The sequence below is a fragment of the Vicugna pacos genome, chromosome 16 (assembly GCF_048564905.1).
Source record: "Vicugna pacos chromosome 16, VicPac4, whole genome shotgun sequence".
Taxonomy (NCBI): Eukaryota; Metazoa; Chordata; class Mammalia; order Artiodactyla; family Camelidae; genus Vicugna; species Vicugna pacos.
Genome location: NC_133002.1, coordinates 40010592 through 40030927, shown reverse-complemented (window position 1 = coordinate 40030927; position 20336 = coordinate 40010592). Strand labels below are relative to the sequence as shown.

General features: G+C 40.6%; 1 protein-coding gene across 2 annotated transcripts; it reads left to right on the top strand.

Annotated features, from left to right (window-relative positions):
- Positions 1-1416: 1416 nt before the first annotated feature.
- Positions 1417-17100, top strand: RNF135 (ring finger protein 135). 2 transcript variants are annotated; one of them, XM_072938949.1, is made up of 5 exons: positions 1417-1964; positions 6424-6549; positions 7568-7730; positions 14822-14920; positions 16068-17100. In XM_072938949.1, exons 1-5 carry the CDS (start codon positions 1632-1634, stop codon positions 16595-16597), a joined length of 1251 nt encoding a protein of 416 aa, XP_072795050.1. In that variant the 5' UTR covers positions 1417-1631; the 3' UTR covers positions 16598-17100. The 2 variants fall into 2 exon arrangements, with proteins under 2 accessions (XP_072795050.1, XP_072795049.1); XM_072938948.1 differs by having other exon boundaries at positions 1421-1964; positions 6424-6567.
- The last annotated feature ends 3236 nt before the right edge of the window (positions 17101-20336 follow it).

Genomic DNA, 20336 nt, shown 5'->3' with positions numbered 1-20336 from the left:
AGAAGTAAAGGTGGCTAGAAGGAGTCCTATATCAAAGGAAATTTTATTCCTTATTAAGATGGAAGATAGGAGCCTCTGTGCCTGGAATCATGCTTATTTTTCAGAAAAGACTGGTTCAGAGAAGCTAGGCGTTCACCTCAAATGAGGCGTCTCTGGAACAAAATCCAGGTAATGTATCAGAGTAGGCTAACATGTTGCAGCAACAAACATTCACTTAATTTCAGTAGCCTTAACTTATCTCACGTTTGGTATTTGCCTTCACTGCGTGTCCCAGTGAGGACCAGCAGGGGCCACCAGAGTACATCTTCATCCCCATAGTTAGGACATCTGGCGGAAGGAGACGCAATGACTTAGTAACTTTTTAAACTGATGGGAAGTTAAAGTATTACTTCCGTGTGTTTCAGGAGTGTCAGAGAAGAGCCAATCCTACGAAACTCCTAGAATGGGAAAGAGCTGGAAACTTTGATGAGCAGGGCTAAGGACTACTTCCTGTCATTTCCAGTATTGAAAATAGCCACAAATTTGTATTATCTAGTACCTACTTTGAGACCAGGCAATATGGGGTAAAATAAAATATAAGACACTTCTGTTATTTTCAACAGATCAGAGGGACTTGGGTCCTGCTCTCTCCCATTCAGTTATTGCTGTGTAAGCCTGTTAAGTTCCTTTGCCTCTTTGGGACTGCTCTTTCAGCTCTTAACGTTGTCTGTTGTAATGCACGTAGGACCAGAGTAAGAGAGGAGGAAGCAAGCAAGCCCAGCCAGGGCCAGGCGTGCTACTTCAAGGAAAAACACTAGAATTGTGTCTTGAAGTCTATTGGATGATAAGCTTTCAGCCAGCAGAGGGCAGTAAGGAGACAGCAGCACAATTCCGTATTGTAATAGCGATTTAAAATGTCTAGGGGGGTCACTCAACTTTGGATGCACTTTAGAATTATCTGGAGGAGGTTTTTAAAAATACCTGCGCAGGGGCTCCACCCGAGACGATGAAACCAGTCTCCTCTGTGAGTGGAGCCCGAACATCGGTATTTTTTAAGTTTCCCAGCTATGTGCACCGGGTATTCCTTAATCCCTCAAGACTTGTCGGAGTGGCTGGATGACACCTAGTGGGCGCATTCTCATTAAGAGTTCTTTTTTTTTTTTTAATGGAGGGAGGTAATTAGGTTTATTTATTTAGTAGAGTTACTGGGATTAAACCCAGGACCTCATGCATGCTAGGCATGCACTCTACCACTGAGCTATACCCTCCTCCCCTCATAAGAATTCTTGAATCGAATCCGATTCTTTTTCTTCTCTCAAAAGAGTTGTCAGAGTTGCATTTTAATGGGGCGGGGGTGGGAGACATCAAGCTAAAGAAAATCTCTGGGACACCAGCGCGTTCCTAGCGGCTTAGGGCGAGCTGTGACGGAGGGCAGCACTGCCCCAAAGGCGCCGCGGGCTGCGTGCTGGGGGCTCTAAGTCAGCTTTCAGCAGGACTGGACGAAGGAAACAAGGGTGGGTCCAGGATGCAGCGAAGGAGGATGGGAAAGGGAGAGCGAAGGTGGAGCCAGAGAAGACGTCTCGCGGGCCGGCTGTCCCGGTGTGGCCCTGACTTCCGTGCGCCCCGGGGTAGGGCGGGGCGGTCTGGTGACCATGGCGGGCCCTGATAGTGGCCCGGCCATCCCCGTGTGGCTGGCCGAGGACGACCTGGGCTGCATCATCTGTCAGGAGCTGCTGGCCTGGCCCGCCACGCTGCCCTGTGGCCACAGCTTCTGCCGCAAATGCCTGATGGGCCTGTGGAGCTCGGGGCGCCGCTGGTCCTGCCCCACCTGCCGTGAGGGCGCCGCGCAGCCGCTGGAGCTGCGGAAGAACACGATGCTGCAGGACCTGGCGGACAAGTACAGCCGGGCGGTGCGCGAGCTGGAGGCCGGGAGCCCGGCCCGCGACCCAGCGCCCAGGCCCCCGCGCCGCACCGCGCAGCTGCGGGTAGGGAGGCGCGACCCGCCGCTCCCCTCTGCCACCCGTCCATCCGCGCCTCCTGCGCGCCGTTCCCCCTATGGCGCTCTTCCCTTTCCTATCTTGTCTACTTTCATATTAGTTTTCTCAGGCTAAAGGTGGAACCTGTTCTTTGGAAAGTTCAGAAAAATAAGTAGAAGAAATCCTACCAACTTTGGTGCTTTACACCCTGACCTATTTCCACATCTTTCCAGCCTTTCTGCAGTCTGTCTCTCTGAAAGTTTTTTATTGTGTCAATATATGTAACATAAAAATTGCCATTTTAACCATTTTAAAATTTACAATTCAGTGGTGTGATATTTACAATGTTGTGCAACCATCACCACTATCTAGTTCCAAAACTAATCACCACAAACAGAAAAATCTGTACCCATGAAGCAATAATTTATCACTCCTCCTCCCTCCAGCCCCTTTAACCTCTGATCTACATTTTTTAAAAAAATTGAAGTATAGTCGATTTATAGTGTTGTAATAGTTTCTGGTGTACAGCATAGTGATTCTCTTACATATTACATATATTTCCTTTTTTTCTTTTTCCAGATTATTACAAGATACTGAGTATAGAATATGACCTTGTTGTTTGTCTATTTTATTGTTTTTGTTTTCACCGGGGGGAGGTAACTATATTTATTTAAGATTTTTTTGATGGAGGTATTGGGGATTGAACCTAGGACCTTGTGCATACCAAGCGCACACTCTACCACTAAGCTCTATCTTCCCCATCTTGCTATCTATTTTATATATAGTAGTTAGTATCTGCGAATCCCAAACTCCCAATTTATCCCTCCTCAGCCCCTTTCCTTCCTAGTAGTCATTAAGTTTGTTTTCGTTTGTTTTCTATGTCTGTGAGTCTATTTCTGTTTTACAAATAAGTTCATTTGTCATTTTTTTTAGATTCCACATATAAGTGATATATGTTATTTTTCTGTCTCTGGCTTACTTCACTTAGCATAATAATCTCTAGTTCATCCATGTTGCTGCAAGTGGCATTATTTCATTCTTTTTTATGGCTGAATAATATTCTAATATATATATATATATATACACACACATATATATGTATATATATGTATATATATACATGTATATACATGTATATATATATGTGTGTATATATATGTATATATATATACACACATATATATGTATATGTATATACCATATCTTCTTTATCCATTCATCTGTCAATGGACATTTAGGTTGTGGCCATGTCTTGGCTATTGTAAATAGTGCTGCTATGAGCACTGGGATGTGTGTATCTTTTTGAGTTTTCTCTGGATATATGCCCAGCTGTGGGATTGTGGGATTGTGGGATTGTGGGATTGCTGGATCATATGGTAAATCTATTTTTAGCTTTTTTTTTAAGTCTAATTTACTTTCTGTCTCTATGAATTTGCCTACTCTGGATATTTCAGACAAGTGGAATCATACAATATTTGTCCCTTTGTTTCTGGCTTTGGCTTCTTTCTCTTGCTGTAATGTTTTGAAGATTCATTCATGTTGTAGCATATGTCTGAACTTCATTACTTTTTGTGGCTGAATACTAATTCCCTTGTATGATTATACCACCTTTTTTTTAATCAATTCATACATCGATGGACATTTGGACTGTTCCCATCTTTGGGTTATTGGGAGTAACGTTGTGTTGAACATTGGTTAGTATACAAGAATCTGAGTTGCTATTTTCAGTTCTTTTGGGTAGGTGTGGGATTGGTTGGTCGTATGGTAATTCTATGTTTAACTTATTGAGGAACAGCCACAGCAACAATGATATTTTGCATGCCCATTAACAAAGTAGGAGGATTCCAATTTTCCCCAACTTTTGCTCCTGGAACTTAAGTCTGTTGTCTGTTTCGACTGCAGTCTTTGCCCCAGACACCTGCAAGTTTATCTCGCTTGCAGCACTTTTGAGAAATATCCACCACCTTTCTGGTCCAAGCTCCAAGTTAGGTGAAACAAATATGAGCACCCTGTGTCATTCCTTCAGGCAGCCCCCAGCCGGGTTGGAACAGACATACAGATTTGTGAATAAGGTCTGCTCTGCTCCTTCAGGAACTGGGACTAGGGTTTCACACTGGGAATTTTCAATCCTGTCACTGAGCCAAGGAGGGAATGGGGCAGGGGCAAGTCAAAACACCACAAAACTTTCCTACTGCCACATTGCTCTTTTTTTTAATTAAATTTTTTTTTTACCCTTAATAGAGGCATTGGAGATTGAACCCAGGACCTTATGCATGCCAAGAACGCACTCTACCACTGAGCCAAACCCCCCACCCCCCAGGTTGCTCTTTTTTGACTCAGTGTTTTCCCGAGTTCTGACAAAGTTGGTTCTGACAGTTTCTGCTTGTTCCTTGTTTTGTGTGTGTGTGCGTGTGTGTGTGTGTTGGGGGACAGTGGATGGTAAAAGAACTTATAAAACAGCCCACTCCTCTCTTTAAAAATTTAATTAATAAACTGTTTTTTAGAGCAGTTCTAGATTTACAGAAAATTGAGCAGATAGAACAGAAAGTCCCCATATACCCCTCCCAGATTCCTTTATTATTAATATTTTGCATTGGTTTGGTACATTTGTTAAAATTCATGAATTATTATTAACTAAAATCCATAGTTTAATCAGGGTTCACTTTTCATGTTGTACAGTTCTATGGGTGTTGACAAATGCATGAAGTCATGTATCTGCAGTTACAGTATATCAATTTTACTGCCTTGAAAACCCGCTGTGCTCTACCTATTTGTATACCCCCACCCCAACTCCTGGCAACCACTGATTTCTTTGCTATCTTTTTTGTGTTGCCTTTTCCAGAGTGTCAGATACTTGGAATCATACAGCATCTAGCTTTTTTTAGCCTGGCTTCTTTCACTAAGCAAAATTATGATTTGTGGCTTGATAACTCATTTCTTTTTATTGCTGAATAATATTCCATTACATAGCCATACCACAGTTTACCCATTCACCTTTCGCTGGGTATATTGGTTGCTTCCATTTTTCCCCCACTATAAATAAGGCTGTTGTCTTCTTTTTGATTATAAATACAGCATTATCTCTTAGTTCCTTAAAACTCTTTATTAACATAGTTTATAGTGACTGAATATATTTTCCATTGACTTTATATATATATAATATATATATTTTTAATTGAAGTATAGTCCGTTTACAATGTTGTGTCAATTTCTGGTGTATAGCACAATACTTAAGTCATATAAGAACATACCTATATTTGTTTTCATATTCTTCCATTGGCTTTTAAATTAAAGCAATTGTCTGTGGATGGTAGCATACTGGATGATTTAAAACATTTCTTCTATCGCATTCTCTGCATTTTCTAAATTCACCACAGTGAGTGTGCATTTCTTTGATGGACAGAAAAATCAACACACTTATTTTTTAAAGTTCCTAATTTCCTCAGGTGCCTGGATAAGGGTCCACTACAGAATTCTAGCTGCCTGTGTATTTTGGAGACCTGAAAATTTAAGAGCAGACGGTGTTACTGGTGGGCAGTCACCTCCCTCTATAAAATAGCCTGATTATAGCTTCCAAAACATATGCTGTTTTGAGACACATCAGTGATTCTCAAAGACGAAAAAGGTTCTGGTTCCAGTTTTTGAGGTTCCATAATTTTAAAAATGAAAAATGTCCCAAAAAAGTTATTAAAAACTGCTTTATTTAGAGTTGATGAACATCTTGTATTGCTGTGGCTCTATGTAGGGCCCCCTTTGGAGGTAATGCAAAGTTCTCCATGGAGGTCTGGGCCCCGTCTGCCTCTGATGACTGTCACCAGGTCTTGAGGTTGTTGCCAGAATATGTTGGCTGCAAAACTTCCTCCCACTCCCAACCTGGCAGCTGAGCAGATTAAGCTCTTTAAGTGGAGTTGTTTAGCATTCTCATGGGAATGTTTCTTTCAATGTGAAGGATGTCCATAAACAAACAAAAAGAGCTTTCATCTCTACATCGCTTTAGAGTCTCCAAGATCCTTTCACAGTAAATCTTTTTCACTGTTGAAGAGAAGGAGGGATGGTCACTTTCATTTCTGAAAGGAGTGATGAAGACACAGGATGATTCAGAGGTGAGAGTGGAGCTCACTCCTGAGCCAAATCCCTTCCACTCACATCAGCCACCACCTCCGCTGCCAAATCTCCAGGCTCTCACCCCATTTCCTCTCTGACTTCCCCTGTTCAAAATGACCCCTAGGCTCCCCTTCATGCTTCACTCCTGTCCCCCTATCCCATATGAACTCTGGTTCCCTGATATGGCCACTAGACAACCAGTGGGGGGAAACAGGCATGCAAAAGTTCCAGGGAGTTTACCTCCCTACCTTCTAATACATTTTTGTCACTTCCTTGCGTGCTTCCTTTATCCAGCGTTTACAGCTCCCTCTGTGTAGAGCTGGTTCCTGCATCCAGCTTTGCGTTCTGCTTTGCTCTTTTAAAGGTGGCAGCACACAAGAGCATCGCAGAAGTTGGCCGGGAGCTGGCAGAGCTGGTGGAACAGCTTGTAGATATTGTCAGGAGCCTTCAGAGGCAGAGACATGTCCCAGAATCTGGAGCAGACAATCAAGTGAGCATCCTGGCTGAGGTAGGCTCATCTGGGAGTGGAAGGGATGGGCCAGGGGGCGGGGCTACGGGCAGCTCCCGGGGACCCTGAGGGAGCAACTTGAATATGTTTGCAGTTAAAGGAAGCAGTAAATCTCAATCATTTCCCTAGCTCTTCACTATCAAACATGGATGGTGGGGAGTTTGGAAGGCTTGAGGTGAGGTACGGAAGCTTCAAGCAGACTAGGTTCTATCCTTATCACTCTACCTACCCAGCTCTGGGATCACCAGTGACCTCTGTGCAAATCCTGCAGACATTCTAGCTCTTTATCTTCATTGTCCTTTCAGCAGCCTTTGACACAGTCGACTACTACCTTATTATTTTTTTTTAATTAAAAAAATTGGGTGCAATTTTTAATGGTTACACTCCATTTACAGTTATTACAAAACATTGTCTGCATTCCCTGTGTTGTACAATACGTCCTCATAACCTGCCTTACACCCAATAGTTTGGACCTGCCATTCTGCCCCCAATGCCCTCTTTCCTCTTCTGACTGGTAACCACTAGTTTGTTCTCTACATCTGTAAGTTTGCTTTTTTTCATAACTTCATTCTTTTTTATTTTTTGGACTTAAAAAAAATTTAAGTATAGTTAATTTACAATGTTGTGTTAGTTTCAGGTGTACAGCAGAGTGATTCGGTTATACATATATTTATCTATTCTTTTTCAGGTTCTTTTCCATTATAGGTTATTGTAAGGTAGTGAATATAGTTCCCTGTGCTATACAGTAGGTCCTCGCTATCTATTTTATGTCTGGTAATGTGTATATGCTGATCTCAAACTCCTAATTTTATTCCTCCCCTCTTCTTTCCCCTTTGGCAACCATAAGTTTCATTGTTTGTGTCTTTTTTTTAAGATTCCACATACAAGTGATGTCATATGGTATTGGTCTTTCTCCTTCTGGCTTACTTCACTTAGTATGATAATATCTAAGTCCATCCATGTTTTTTTTTTGTTGTTGTTGTTAATTATTTATCAATAGGCTTTGTCAGGTGGGGTGGACCTTTCCTTGGCTTCTCCAAAACTAGTGACTTCCGACACACCTGATGGGAAAATGGGAGACATTCTGCGTGACCTTGAAGAGATCCAGGAAAAATTACGAGAAAACTTCACGTGGAAAGAGGCCCTTGAAGAACAAATGCAGGGTAAGTGCATTTTATTTGTTGGAGGAGGTTTAAATATGGACGCTGGGGAAGCATTCCATGACTTTGTTTTTTAGTAACAGGATCCCAGAGCCCAGCTGCCTTATCCTTGTGATGCAAATGAGGAAGGAGTGGGCCGAGGTATTTTTGTGGCTGGATGTGTTTTTGGACCTGCCTGGACCTATGATGTAACACAGGCCCTTAATAGATAGAAATGTGTTTTCTGAGACCTATAAATCCAGAACTTCGGCCTAATTTTGCTAGCTCACCGCCCATCTGTGTTATCTACCTGAGGAAATTCAGAAATTGGCAACTTTTTTCCACTAGTAAATGTCTTTATGAACAAAGCATGCAACTTTCTAAACAGTTCTTGATAAATTCTATTCAACTGTAATCTCTAGCGAGTGCATTAATATTAAATAGTAACAATGTAGAAAAGAACCTTTTTGTCCTAACTCTGTAGGTTCTTTATTGTCCCCTGGTTGTGACTGAAAACAGTTCACACCTGCCCCGTAGACAAGCATTCTGGTCTTCCTGCCAGCTTTCTGTACTTTAGAGACATATCTCTTAGAGCTTTTAAATAATTAAACCATCTCGCTCTGCTTATAAATTTCTTATTTAAATGGAGAGATATAATGCCTTGGGAAAAGTTTCTTAAGGAAACCAGTTAAAGCACAGTTTATCAGTTGTTTCAGAAATTATCTAAGAAATATCACTTATATGTGGAATCTAAAAAAATGACACAAATGAACGTATTTACAAAACAAAAACAGACTCACAGAAATAAGTGCCCTCTTGGTTCCTGTGTGCTCCTAAATTTACATTGGGTTCCTAATTTAAAATCTAAAATCAAGCTTTTAATAACCTTTAATGAATATGAAAATGAATGTATGTATATGCATGACTGGGACATTGTGCTGTACACCAGAAACTGACACAATGTAACTGACCGTACTTCATTTAAAAAATGAAATAAAAAATAAAATAAAATCAAGTTTTAAATTTGGCGAGTAAATTTAGAATTTTTAATTCAAAAATCAATATCAAATCAATATCCAAACAATATAAAAGACATACAATAAAAGTCTCTTTCCCACTTTGTCCAATTCCTCTTTTCCCCCATCTCAGTTAACCACCTTTACTAGTTTTCTTAAGTACCTATTCAGAATTTATTTGTGCAGGTACAAGCAAACATAAATTTTATATTCTTATCATCCCCAATATATGCTTTTTACACAAAAGGTAGCATAGTATATACACTGTTCTGCATTTTGCTTTTCTTTTTTACTTAGTGTATCTTGATACCTTTAAAAATCAGTACCTCAAGCATTTTCTCTTTAAAGCTACATAATATTCCAATTTAGGGATTTATTTATCCAGCCCTCTCCTGATGGATGCATGGTTGCTTCCAATTGTTTATAATTACAAACAATGCTGAAATCAATAACTGTACAGACATCATTTTATATAGGCGCAGGTATAATTGTAGGCTAAATTGCCAGAAAGGATTTCTGGGTCATAGGGCAAATTCATTTGTAATTTTGATATACATTGCCAAACTGCTCTCTGGTTGTTTATACCGATTTACACTCTTACAGAAGAAATGTTTCTCCCCACAGCCTGCCAACAGGCACAGCAATGTGCTGTCAAACTTTTATAATGTTTTTCCCCCAACCTAAAGGCTTAAAAAAAAGTGATAAATGAGTGTATGGAACTTTTAATTTGCATTTCTGCATGAATTGTCTACTTCTATCTTATGTTGTTGGTCCTTTAAAATTTTGATTTTTAGGAACTCATTGTAAACCAGTGAGATTAGCCTTTTGTCTGTAATATGAATTGCAAATTTTGTTCTCCAATTTGCCATTTATCTTTTGATTCTTTTTAGCATGGGTTTTAGAATGCCATATAGACATTTTTATATTTCCAAGTAGTAAGTTTTATCAGTGTTTTCTTCTATGGCTTCTAGAGTTTAAGTTTTAGTTAGAGAACTTCACTACCCCAGGTGGTATGTGTGTTTATGCACTTTTATATTTAAATCTTTGGTTCCACATTTTGTATTTAAAATCTTTGATCCATTTGAAATTTATCCTAGCATGTGCCTTAATGAATTTTTTATCCACATGGCTGGTCCCTGTATTTTTTATTTTATTTATTTCTTTTTTATCGAGTTACAGTCAGTTTACAATGGTGTGTCAATTTCTGGTGTATTAAATAATAATATTTACATAACACCACTTTAGAGACATATCTTTTATAACATTTTTATATTTAATGGCGTTGCTCTGATTGAAATGTTACTCCTTATTCAACTGGAGAAATGTGATTTCTTGGGAAAAGTTATGACTGTTCATGATTATTTAAGTATGTATTTTTAATTTTTACTTTTGATTATGATAAAACACATATAACAAAATCCACCATCCTAACCCTTTTTAAGTGTACAGTTCAGTAGTGTTAAGTACTGTGCAACCAAATTTCAGAACTTTTTCATCTTGCAAAACTGAAGCTGTATAGCCATTCAGTAGTCACTTCCTATACCCTCCTTCTCCAGGCCCTAGCAACCACCATTCCACTTTCTGTTTCTATGAGGTTGATTACTCCAAATAGCTTATGTAAGTGGAATTATACAGTATTTATCTTTTTGTGAGTGGCTTATTTCACTTAGCATAATGTCCTCAAGTTTCATCCATGTTGTAGACTGTGTCAGGATTTCCATCCTTTCTAAGGCTGAATAATATTCCATTGTATACATATATCTACCACATTTTGTTTATCCATTCATCCATTGGTGGATATTTGGGTTGCTTCCACCCTTTGGCTATTGTAAATAATGCTGCTGTGAACACGGGTGTATAAATATCTCTTTGAGATCTTGCTTCCTCTTTTGTATTTATGCCCAGAAGTGCAAATGATGATGGATCGTATGGTAATTCTGTTTTTAATTTTTTGAGGAATTAAGTATACACATTAGGTATTTTTAAAATTTAACTTAGAAAATTCAAGTATGCCTTAGCAAGTACAATATCGTTCTTTCTCTGTGGTTATTTTGATTTTGCTTATTTGAGCCAGTCCAGGACATTTTGAAAACAGAAGATCTGAATATATCCATTTCCTGAAACATCATTCCCAGAAGTTCTCACAAGTTGTTTTTAAGACAATAGATTAATTTCCCTTCAGGTCAGCACTTTAACAGCTGCTAAGTAATTTGACTGCCTCACAATGATTTCCTTTGACCCTATGTAAGTACACCATGACCCACCATGGAAATCACACAACCTAGACAGAACAGGGTTTCTCAAGGTGTGGCCTAGAACTCTCTGTAACACTGATAAGAATGCAGAATCCAGGGCTCATTGCAAGACTATTGAGTTAGCATCTCTGGCAGCAAGCCCCAAGGATTTGCATTTTGGACAACTTTCCAGGAGATCAAAACTAATAAAGTTTTGATAAGCATTTTGGTGCAGCTTACCCAGCAGGGGTGATTATTTGTAATACGAATTTAATTGTCGGGGAGCGCGACTGACCTTTGAACAACATGGGGGTTAAGGGCACCAAATCCTCGTGCAGCCAAAAATCTGAGTATAACTTTTGACTGCCCCAAAACTTAACTACTAACAGCCTACTGTTGACCAGAAGCCTTACTAATAACATAAACAGTTAATTAATTTTTATGTTTTATTTTTATTTATTTATATTTCTTAACATATTTCTTATGTTTTATTATATACTGTATCATTACAATAAAGTAAGGTAGAAAAAATGTTATTAAGAAAAGCATAAGGAATTGACAATACATTTCTAGTACTGTACTGTATTTATCTATACCGTAAGTTTACATCATCTGTTTATGAGATGAATCATCTGTCAGTACCTACATCAATATTGTCTTTTATGATTTAAGAAAAAAAAAACACTGTAGATGCATGTGGAAAAAGAACTAGTGGTTACCAGTGGGGAGAGGGAAGGGGGAGGGGCAAGATGGAGGTGGAGGATTAAGAGGCATAAACTATCAGGTATAAAATAAACTACAAGGATGTACTGTACAATGTGGGGAATATAGCCAATATTTTATTTTATTTTATTTTATTTTATTTTAAAGTACAGTCAATTTATTTTATAATAACAAAAATATGGTAGCATAAAACAAATATATAAATAAATAAAGTTTAAAAAAACACTGCAGATGTTATACATATTAGTAACACTAGACATCAAAAGTCAAAAGATAACACGGTGCTGGCACTTAGAGGGCTGGGAGATGTTCACAGAGCCCTGGCCAGAGGGTCAGCGGGATAGGCTGGTCTGGGCAGCAGCCACAGCCACTGATGTCACAACGGTTTGCACAAGCACAGCCTCCGGGAGCTACCAGTATGTGGGTCACATGGGGCAGGCTGTCTGCCAGTCCCCACCCCCTTCTTCTCCCCTGCCTCCTCCTTCACATAAATGAAGCTGTTCAAGTGGTAGTGACTTGTGCAGACTTACTACATTTAACAAATGCTATCTTTCCCTTTTTCCCTCTTCCCTTTTTCTTTCTGTTTCTTCTGTAATTTTTTTTCCCCAACCATTGTGATTTATCTTTCATGCAGATTAGTTAGAGTTCACTGTCAGGTTTCTTCTGCCTGCCAGAATGATCCAGTGTGTAATAACAAATTTTGTAAAAGTATATATATATATGACAAGATAATATGAAAAAGAAATTCATATTTATTTACAGGTGTAACTATTCATGCATTGATAACAAAGAAAAAGCAATATGCTTGCTTTATGGTAGCCTAGTGTAATCAATATGGTAACTTCCCGGTAGCCTAGTTTATACACTAATGTGTGAATCATTATAAAATTTTTATGGCATTCAATATTACAGTCATAATCATAACACAGTATTAGAAACATTGTTACATTAAAAAAATACTTACCTGTGATGATAGGCTGATAGAGGAAGAGACAGGAAACTAACCCATTATTAATTTTATATTAAATATCACTCACCTTATGCTTATGTAAGGACAGGCTATCCACTTCAATACAAATCTTGCGCATAGTGTTCTACATGTATATTTTTGTATATTGAAAAGATCCGCTTATAAATGGACCTTCACCGATCAAACCTATGCTGTTTCAGGGTCAACAGTAATTTTTTTTGCATAACGATTCTACTTAAACAGAAAGATGCTGTAAAAGACTTGTTCCTGAAATTATTAAATTATTTTAAATTCCCAAGGGATCTTGGCTACTTAAAAAAAAAAAGCCTGTGGTTTATTCTGTTAGTAGAGAAATGAGATTCTTTAGATTCTATTATAAAGCAATTTCTCAGTAATTAAGTTTATGTAACACATATTTCTATAAAATCGACTGTTTAATAAAGCATTATTTTTTCTTCTTTCACAAAGCCTATCATAGTCAATGGGAAAGTTACTGAGTTTATATCCAGAGAGATGAACATATCAAGATACTTTCATGTATTTAAGAGTTGCCAGTGTTTTATTTAATAGCTACTCAGCGTTTATCAATGTACATCATGTATATTTTTTTCTAGGTATCTTTAAGAACCAACCAGTCAAGTGTAGATTATTTTCCCCATCCATAGGGGAAAAAATACGTTAGCTAAGAAGTAAGTAACCAGCAGTTCTTGCAAAATTTTTAAAAAGCTATGATTGATGATAAATAAAAACCGTATCAGCTTGGTAGAAGAACAGTGGTCCCCACCTGGATTTTGAGCACAGCTCCTTGAAGGGCAGCTCTCCTACTCTCATGATCTAAAGTGCCCACAACCCACAACCTAAGAGGGTCTTTTGTCTCTTTTCAGTCTGACCCTTAGGTTCACTTTGTTCTGCTGTCTCTTCAAGACGGGGGAAGAGTTCACCTTCATGGTCCATGCTCTAGCATTTCCCTTCCTTTCTCTTCTCCTACCTACTATGGTCATTGCAAGCACACAGTAGCTTTAAGGTAACAATTAAACTTTAGCACATTGAGAGGGAATTAGGTATCAGCATTTGTAATGAATCTCATGCCAACTCATGGCCCCCAATTGTACAACAGTTTAAAGCATTGACCTGGGGGCCATGGATATTCTGGGTGTCAGGGTGATGTGACTCTCTGGAACCATGTTGGTTAACTTATTTGATAAATATACATGAAACATTCATATGCACCTGATGCTGGGCTTGTGCTTAGAATGCAAACGAACAAGGTCTCTGCCAGCAAGGAGCTTAGAACATAGTTGGGAAACAGACAATAAAAGGTAAGGACATGGGGCTGGACATCCCTAAGCTGGATATAGTGCCTGATCAATCCCTGGCACTCAAAACTCTGCTCATGATGAGGAAGATAAGCTTTGTGTGTTGATGACAATGTGTGGATAACTTCTATTTTCCTTTTTTTTAAAATAAATACCAAACATTTTAATTCTGAGAAAATCTTCTGCAAGAGCAAACATAGACACTGAAACCACCAAATTAACTTTATAAACCCTAATGAATAAAAAGTTGCATCTTAGTCATAGAAAAGTTTTTAGAGGATAAACACCAAGCTATTAACAATCATGAATTCCATAGAGAGAAGCAGAACTTTCGGGGCAGGGTGTGAACAGTATTCACTTTCTATTGCATTTACTTCTCTGCATTGTTTTTTTTTTTTAATTGAAGTATAGTTGATGTACAGTGTTGTGTTAGTTTGTGGTGTACAGCATAATGATTCAATTATACACATATGTATATATTTTTTCATATTCTTCATTACAGGTTATTACAAGCTATTGAATATAGTTCCCTGTGCTATGTAGTAGGACCTTGTTGTTTATCTATTTTATATTTAGTAATTTGTATCTGCTAACCCCAAATTCCTAATTTATCCCTCCCCTGCCTTCCCCTTTGGCACCATAAGTTTGTTTCTATGTCTATGAGTCTCTTTGTTTTGTAAGTAAGTTGATTCGTACCATTTTTTTAGATTCCACACATAAGTAATATTATATGATGTTTGTCTTTCTGTGTCTGACTTCACTTAGTATAATAATCTCTAGGTCCATCCATGTTGCTGCAAATTATTTGACTTTTTTTTTTTTTGGATGTGACTTTCCTCCCATCCCAATTTTTTAGATTCCTTAGTTGAACTTCCGGAAGCTCCGTCTTCCTCCTCATGCCCACTGCCTGTCCAGAGCCACCTTGCACCCAAGAGGACCTCCTCGTTTGCTCAGTGTAAGTATGTGGTCTGCTTAAAAGTTGGGTTTGGCCAGCTGCAGAGAGGAGCTGCAGAAGCTCGCTGTATCTATCTCTCTGCTGCTGGGCTCACTCCTTGGCTAGTGCCCCTACACTTGGTCCCTCCGCATGGGGAGCCGATTACAAAGACGAAAGGGGTTAAACATTCCCAAATTCCAGGTTAAGCCAGACCCATGAGCATTCAGAACCCAGGCAACCTTTGGGCATCCATACCAGGGCCACCACTTAACAACCAAAACTGCCAATCCCCCAAACCTGTTTAAATACCATCACTGCCCCAGTCTGGAGTAGGCCTTGAGAGCACAGATCCTGGAGCCAGACTGCTTGGGTTCGACTCCCAGCTGCTCTGCTCACTAGTGGTGTGATGTTGGGCCAGTCGGGTGACTTCTTAGAGCCTCAGTTCCCTCATCTGTATGACAATAATAGTACTTACTTCCCTCGTGGGGTTGGTTGTCATGAGGGTTAAATGAGTGAATATGTGTTAAGTTTGAGCCTAGAGTAGAAACGCTATGTGAGTGTTAGCAATTAGTTACTCCCTTAATAGGAAGGAAAGAGTATGAAATATACAAAATGAGTAAGACATGACCCCTAATCGGGAAGCTTATGTGTAATTGGAGAGATATAAACAGCCATGGTTATCAATCACTGTACTACAGGTAGAAGACATTAAGTATCACTAGAGAACAGGTAAAGCACTAGGGGTGTTGAGAAAAGCCAGAGGTGACTTACGCTGGGTGGGATTCACAGAGGGCTTCCTGAAAGAGGGCTAATGGGTACGTGGAAATGAAGGTGGGAAAGGGGGAAATTGTTACTAGAACGACATCTGGGGTATGTACAGAAAACTGCAAGTTGTTGGACCAGTTTTTTTGTTTTTTGTGGGGTTAATTAGGTTTACTTATTATTATTATTTTTAATGGAGGTACTTGGGATTGAACTCAGGACCTCGTCCATGCTAGGCACACACTCTACCACCGAGCTGTACCCTCCCCACTGATACACCAGTTTTAAAGCCAGTATGAGTAAAACTTTATCACACTCAAAGATACAAAGCTGCTTTTTGCGATTTGAGGACCTCTTAGCATGAACGGTCAGAGCTGGCTGGTCATGTTCTTATTTTTTTCCCCAGGGGCCATCAGTCCAACCTTTGACCTAGGGAGCCTCTCCTGTAGCCTGGAGGTGTCCGAGGATCACCGGAGGGTGACTGTATCTCACTACCCCCAGCCCTATCCCAGGAGTCATGAGAGGTTTGCCTCTTGCCAGGCCTTATGCTCCCAGGCCCTCTCATCTGGACGGCAATACTGGGAAGTGGACACTCAGCATTGTAGCCACTGGGCAGTTGGGGTGGCTTCCCAGGGAATGAGGCGTGACCAGATCCTGGGAAGGACTAGGGACTCCTGGTGTGTAGAGTGGAAAGGGACTAGCCAGCTCTCTGTGTGGCACATGGTCAAGGAGACTGTCCTCTGCTCAGACAGACCTAATGTGGTGGGCATCTGGCTGGACCTGGAGGAGGGAAAGCTTGCCTTCTATTCCACGGCCAGTCAGGAGAAGCTTCTGTATGAGTGTCCGATCTCTGCCTCCTTTCCTCTGCATCCTGCCTTTTGGCTGTATGGCTTAAATCCCGGAAACTCTCTGAGTATAAGGGAAATAAACATATAAATGTTTCTTGGACGTTAAAACACATGGATTGCCTTCGTGCAGTGTGGTGATTTGACTTGAGAATCCCGCTTCCCAAGTTCAGGGATTCGAAGTAAATGTTTAACTCTGGCAGGTTTGGGTTGTTTAGACCCTGCACTTTCCAAAGAAAGGACAGGCTCTTGACGGGAGATAACTTCTAAGCCTTTGGAATATCCTGCCTGATAAGAGTGTATTTATTTACCTGTGGGCATTGGGCCAGCCAACTTAACCTCCGGAGGGGCTGGAATCTAAGGTGAGCCATGTGGGTGGTGCCAGTTGAAGCCTTGGATACCAAGTCTTGGATGTGCTTCCCCAGCTGGCAATATTGTGTGTGTTGTCACACATCGTGTTGAGAAAATTAAGCATCGTTCCCATGACTCCCCTGGGAGAGGATAATAGAGGTCTTCTAGCCCCTGTCCTATGTGCCTTCTTCTAATGCTGGTTCTGATCTGTATCCTTTCACTGTAATAAAAATGTGTATAAGAGCTTTGCTAAATTCTGTGAGTTTTAGTGAATCACTGAAACTGAGATTGATTTTAGGGATCCCCCTGTCGACTGAAAAGGCACGCTGTCACTGGCTGCGTAAAAATATTTGTTGGGCCAACTGATGTCCTTCCAAGTTCAACGACCCCCTATATCTGAGCTCTCAAATGTCTGCCTGTGATCCCTCAACAGACAAAGTACATTCTTTACTGGATGTGTTTCCCCTAACAAACTAACAGCCCTAGGTAGTGCCTACTAATGTCACAATAGCTCAGGCTGGTTCATTGCAGCCACCTTATCAGAGCCATAAATCCCACCGCCCTTCACGGACCCTAACCCTCTTACTCCTTTACCATTCCCATACTTTATCTCTGGTGAATTCTTTTACCATGCCACTGTTGTGTCACACAACAGTATTATCACACATTTTGTGGTTTCAGACAACACACATTTACTACCTTGCAGCTGCAGTCAGGGTGTGAGCCCAGGCCACAGTGACATCCAAGGTTATAACCAGGGCAACGGTTACAGAACTGTATTTTCAAATTGCACACCTGGGCCTCTGACATCTTGAGCTTCACGCTGAATTTCCATCCGTATCCTTGAAAACAGATGCAAGCAGAATTCCTCCCACATGATCTGCTCAATTGCTCTCTGAGCCTCTTGACCACCCCACATGAGGGGTATTATCATCTTTCTGCTAACACACAAGGAAGGGGAGGGGGGCCTGGACCGGTTCAGGGGTTTGTGCAGGATTGGTCAGCTGATCACGGCAGAGCTGGGAGCCAGCTCAGTGTTCCCACTCTTAAGTCTCTAACTGAAGCATCCTCTGGCAGCGTCCCAGGTGAGACCAGGGCCCGGCCTTCCACTTGGATAGGACACAGCCTAAAGCCATGAGGTGCTCTTTTTTTCTGGTTGTTGGTGGCAGTTCTCAGTGTGGTAGCCTTGGGTTATCTAAGCAGGGACAGGCCCTCTCTCTTTGTGCCAGATGACCGTTAAAAGGCTCCCTGTTTCCCCTTTCTGCGTGATGGAACCTGAATCTTCTACACAGAGTCACCTTAATGTTTGCCTTTTTAAAAGTGCCGAGAATTTAGAGGTCAAGGTTTCAGCCTCTTGAGGTCCTTTGGTTAAAGGCCATCCTCTAGGTGGTTTGGATAATGGGGCCTCTGTCAGCATGGGGTTTATTGGCTGAGCACATGATTTCCCCACACTGGAGCCAGAGTACAAGAACCTTTAAAGGTGGGGAAGGAAGGTTATCATTCTTGGCTTCTTTGCTTTGGTCTCAAGTTTTCTGCTGGCCTATCCGTTCCATGTGAGATATAGCACCCTTCCTCCCCCTGAAACATAAAATCCTGCCAAGGAGAAGAACAGAAGTTGAAATGCCAGGGGATGAAGGACTTCTCAGTTGGGTCTGCACTGTATCGGGGAGGAAATCATCCACCCATGGAGAAGCCAGAAAGATCTCCCATCAGGGAATCCTGGGGCAGCTGCTCACCCCACCTGGAGATGCTTCTGTCAAACATCTAAGTGGTTGTGCCCATTACTGGGGTCTCAGGCTTTGGGTTCCCAGAAGAACCACCTGCTCAGTAGGAAGCCATCACCTTCTTAGGCACAAGAAAACTGCTAATACAGTTATATCAATTGGTCCCTTGCTTCTCCTTGCTCAAATGCGTTTTTTTCTGGAAAAGTTTATTTTTATTTAATTTTTTTAATGGAGGTACTGGGGATTGAACTCAGGACCTCATGCATGCTCATGCATGCTAAGCAGGCGCTCTGCCCCGGAGCTATACTCACCCTCCTGCCAGGACAAGTTTAGTTGGAAGACTTTTTAAAAATTTTTTTTAAATTGAAGTATAGTTGATGTTTTTTGCACTTTTTTTTTTTTTTTTTTTTTTTTTTTTGTGGAGGCAAGTAATTAGGTTTGCCTGCTTACTTATTTCTTGATGGAGGTACTGGGGATTGAACCCTGGACCTCATGCATGCTAAGCATGCGCTCTACCACTGAGCTGTACCCTCCCCCTGGAAGAGTTTATTTCCTAGCTGATTGCAAAAACAAACCACAAAATGAGACAATGCTGTGCTCTGGGGAGACCTCTCAGGCTCTCTTGCTCTGGACAAGGGAGAAGTCCCTTCCTCCAGGGCAGCTGGGGCTTTTGACAGGAGAGGGAGAATGTTTAGTGTCATTATCCCCACTCCTGCCAAGCCCTTAGCCTCAAACCCCAAATTCGTCTGCATTCATAATTGTTTGGAGCCCTAATCACTGGGTCCTTCCAGACGACTACCATCTTCTTCTTTAATTACACATGGCTTGGGTTACACTGGAGATTTGTTTCGATTAGGGATATATCTTCCAGCTATTGTTTTTTTTAAGGAAAAGTTTTCCTAAGCTTCAGTCTTTCATGTGCCGTGATTCTTGTTACATTTGCATATCTCCTGTACCATTTTTCACTTAATATTTTTCCTAAACTCACTCACTTTCCTCCCTTCAGATCCATGTATTTTAAAAAGAAACATTAAAAGCTTCATATAAATGGAAACCAGAATCATGTGGCTTAAATAGAGGGATGAGCCTACATGTATGTTTCAAGGAAAACCAAACAATATGTCTAGCTTGGTACCGTTGTCTGTCCAAGTTTCTGAACTTAGGGCTCTCTGTCTGTCTCTCTGTCTCTCTCTCTTGCTCAAAAGGAGATTATCAGGTATTAAAGATTTACGAGGCTTTCACCTTGACTTAATCAGGATGGAAGGATAATGGAAAAAGGAAACCTTTCTGTCCGCAAGAGTCGCTTTCTGACGTCCCTGCACCATTTACACTTCTGTCTTATTCCACCACTTTGGGAAACACGATTGTAAGAGACTGGTCTGGTGCAATGTGGAAGACTTTCTTCCTTACCTGCTCAGTGAAATTGTTTCACCTTTATTTTTCAGAAAAAAAACAAACAAAAAACCACTCTCTGGGGGAGAAAGCCTTATGGCTTTGGTCAGTGACAGTCTTCAAAACACAATGTCTCGGAGTTACCATAGGAGCTTTCCTTTTACCACCTTCTGTACAATTAGTCACCAAGTTCTGACACTGGATTTTTCCTCCTCAAATCACCTCAACTCCGGCCCCTCCTCCTTCCCTCTGCACTCTATAGTGTTCAGTATATATTTTTTAATTTTATTTTTTATATGGAGGTAGCAGGGATTGAGCCCAGGCCCTCGCACATGCCAAGCACACACTCTACCACTGAGCTAT

Excerpts from the sequence above, each read along its gene's own strand:
- RNF135 (XM_072938948.1), top strand. The coding sequence starts at position 1,632 with ATGGCGGGCCCTGATAGTGGCCCGGCCATCCCCGTGTGGCTGGCCGAG. Across the intron at positions 1,965-6,423 it reads GCCGCACCGCGCAGCTGCGG|GTGGCAGCACACAAGAGCAT; the intron begins GTAGGGAGGCGC and ends GCTCTTTTAAAG. Across the intron at positions 14,921-16,067 it reads GACCTCCTCGTTTGCTCAGT|GGGCCATCAGTCCAACCTTT; the intron begins GTAAGTATGTGG and ends TTTTTTCCCCAG.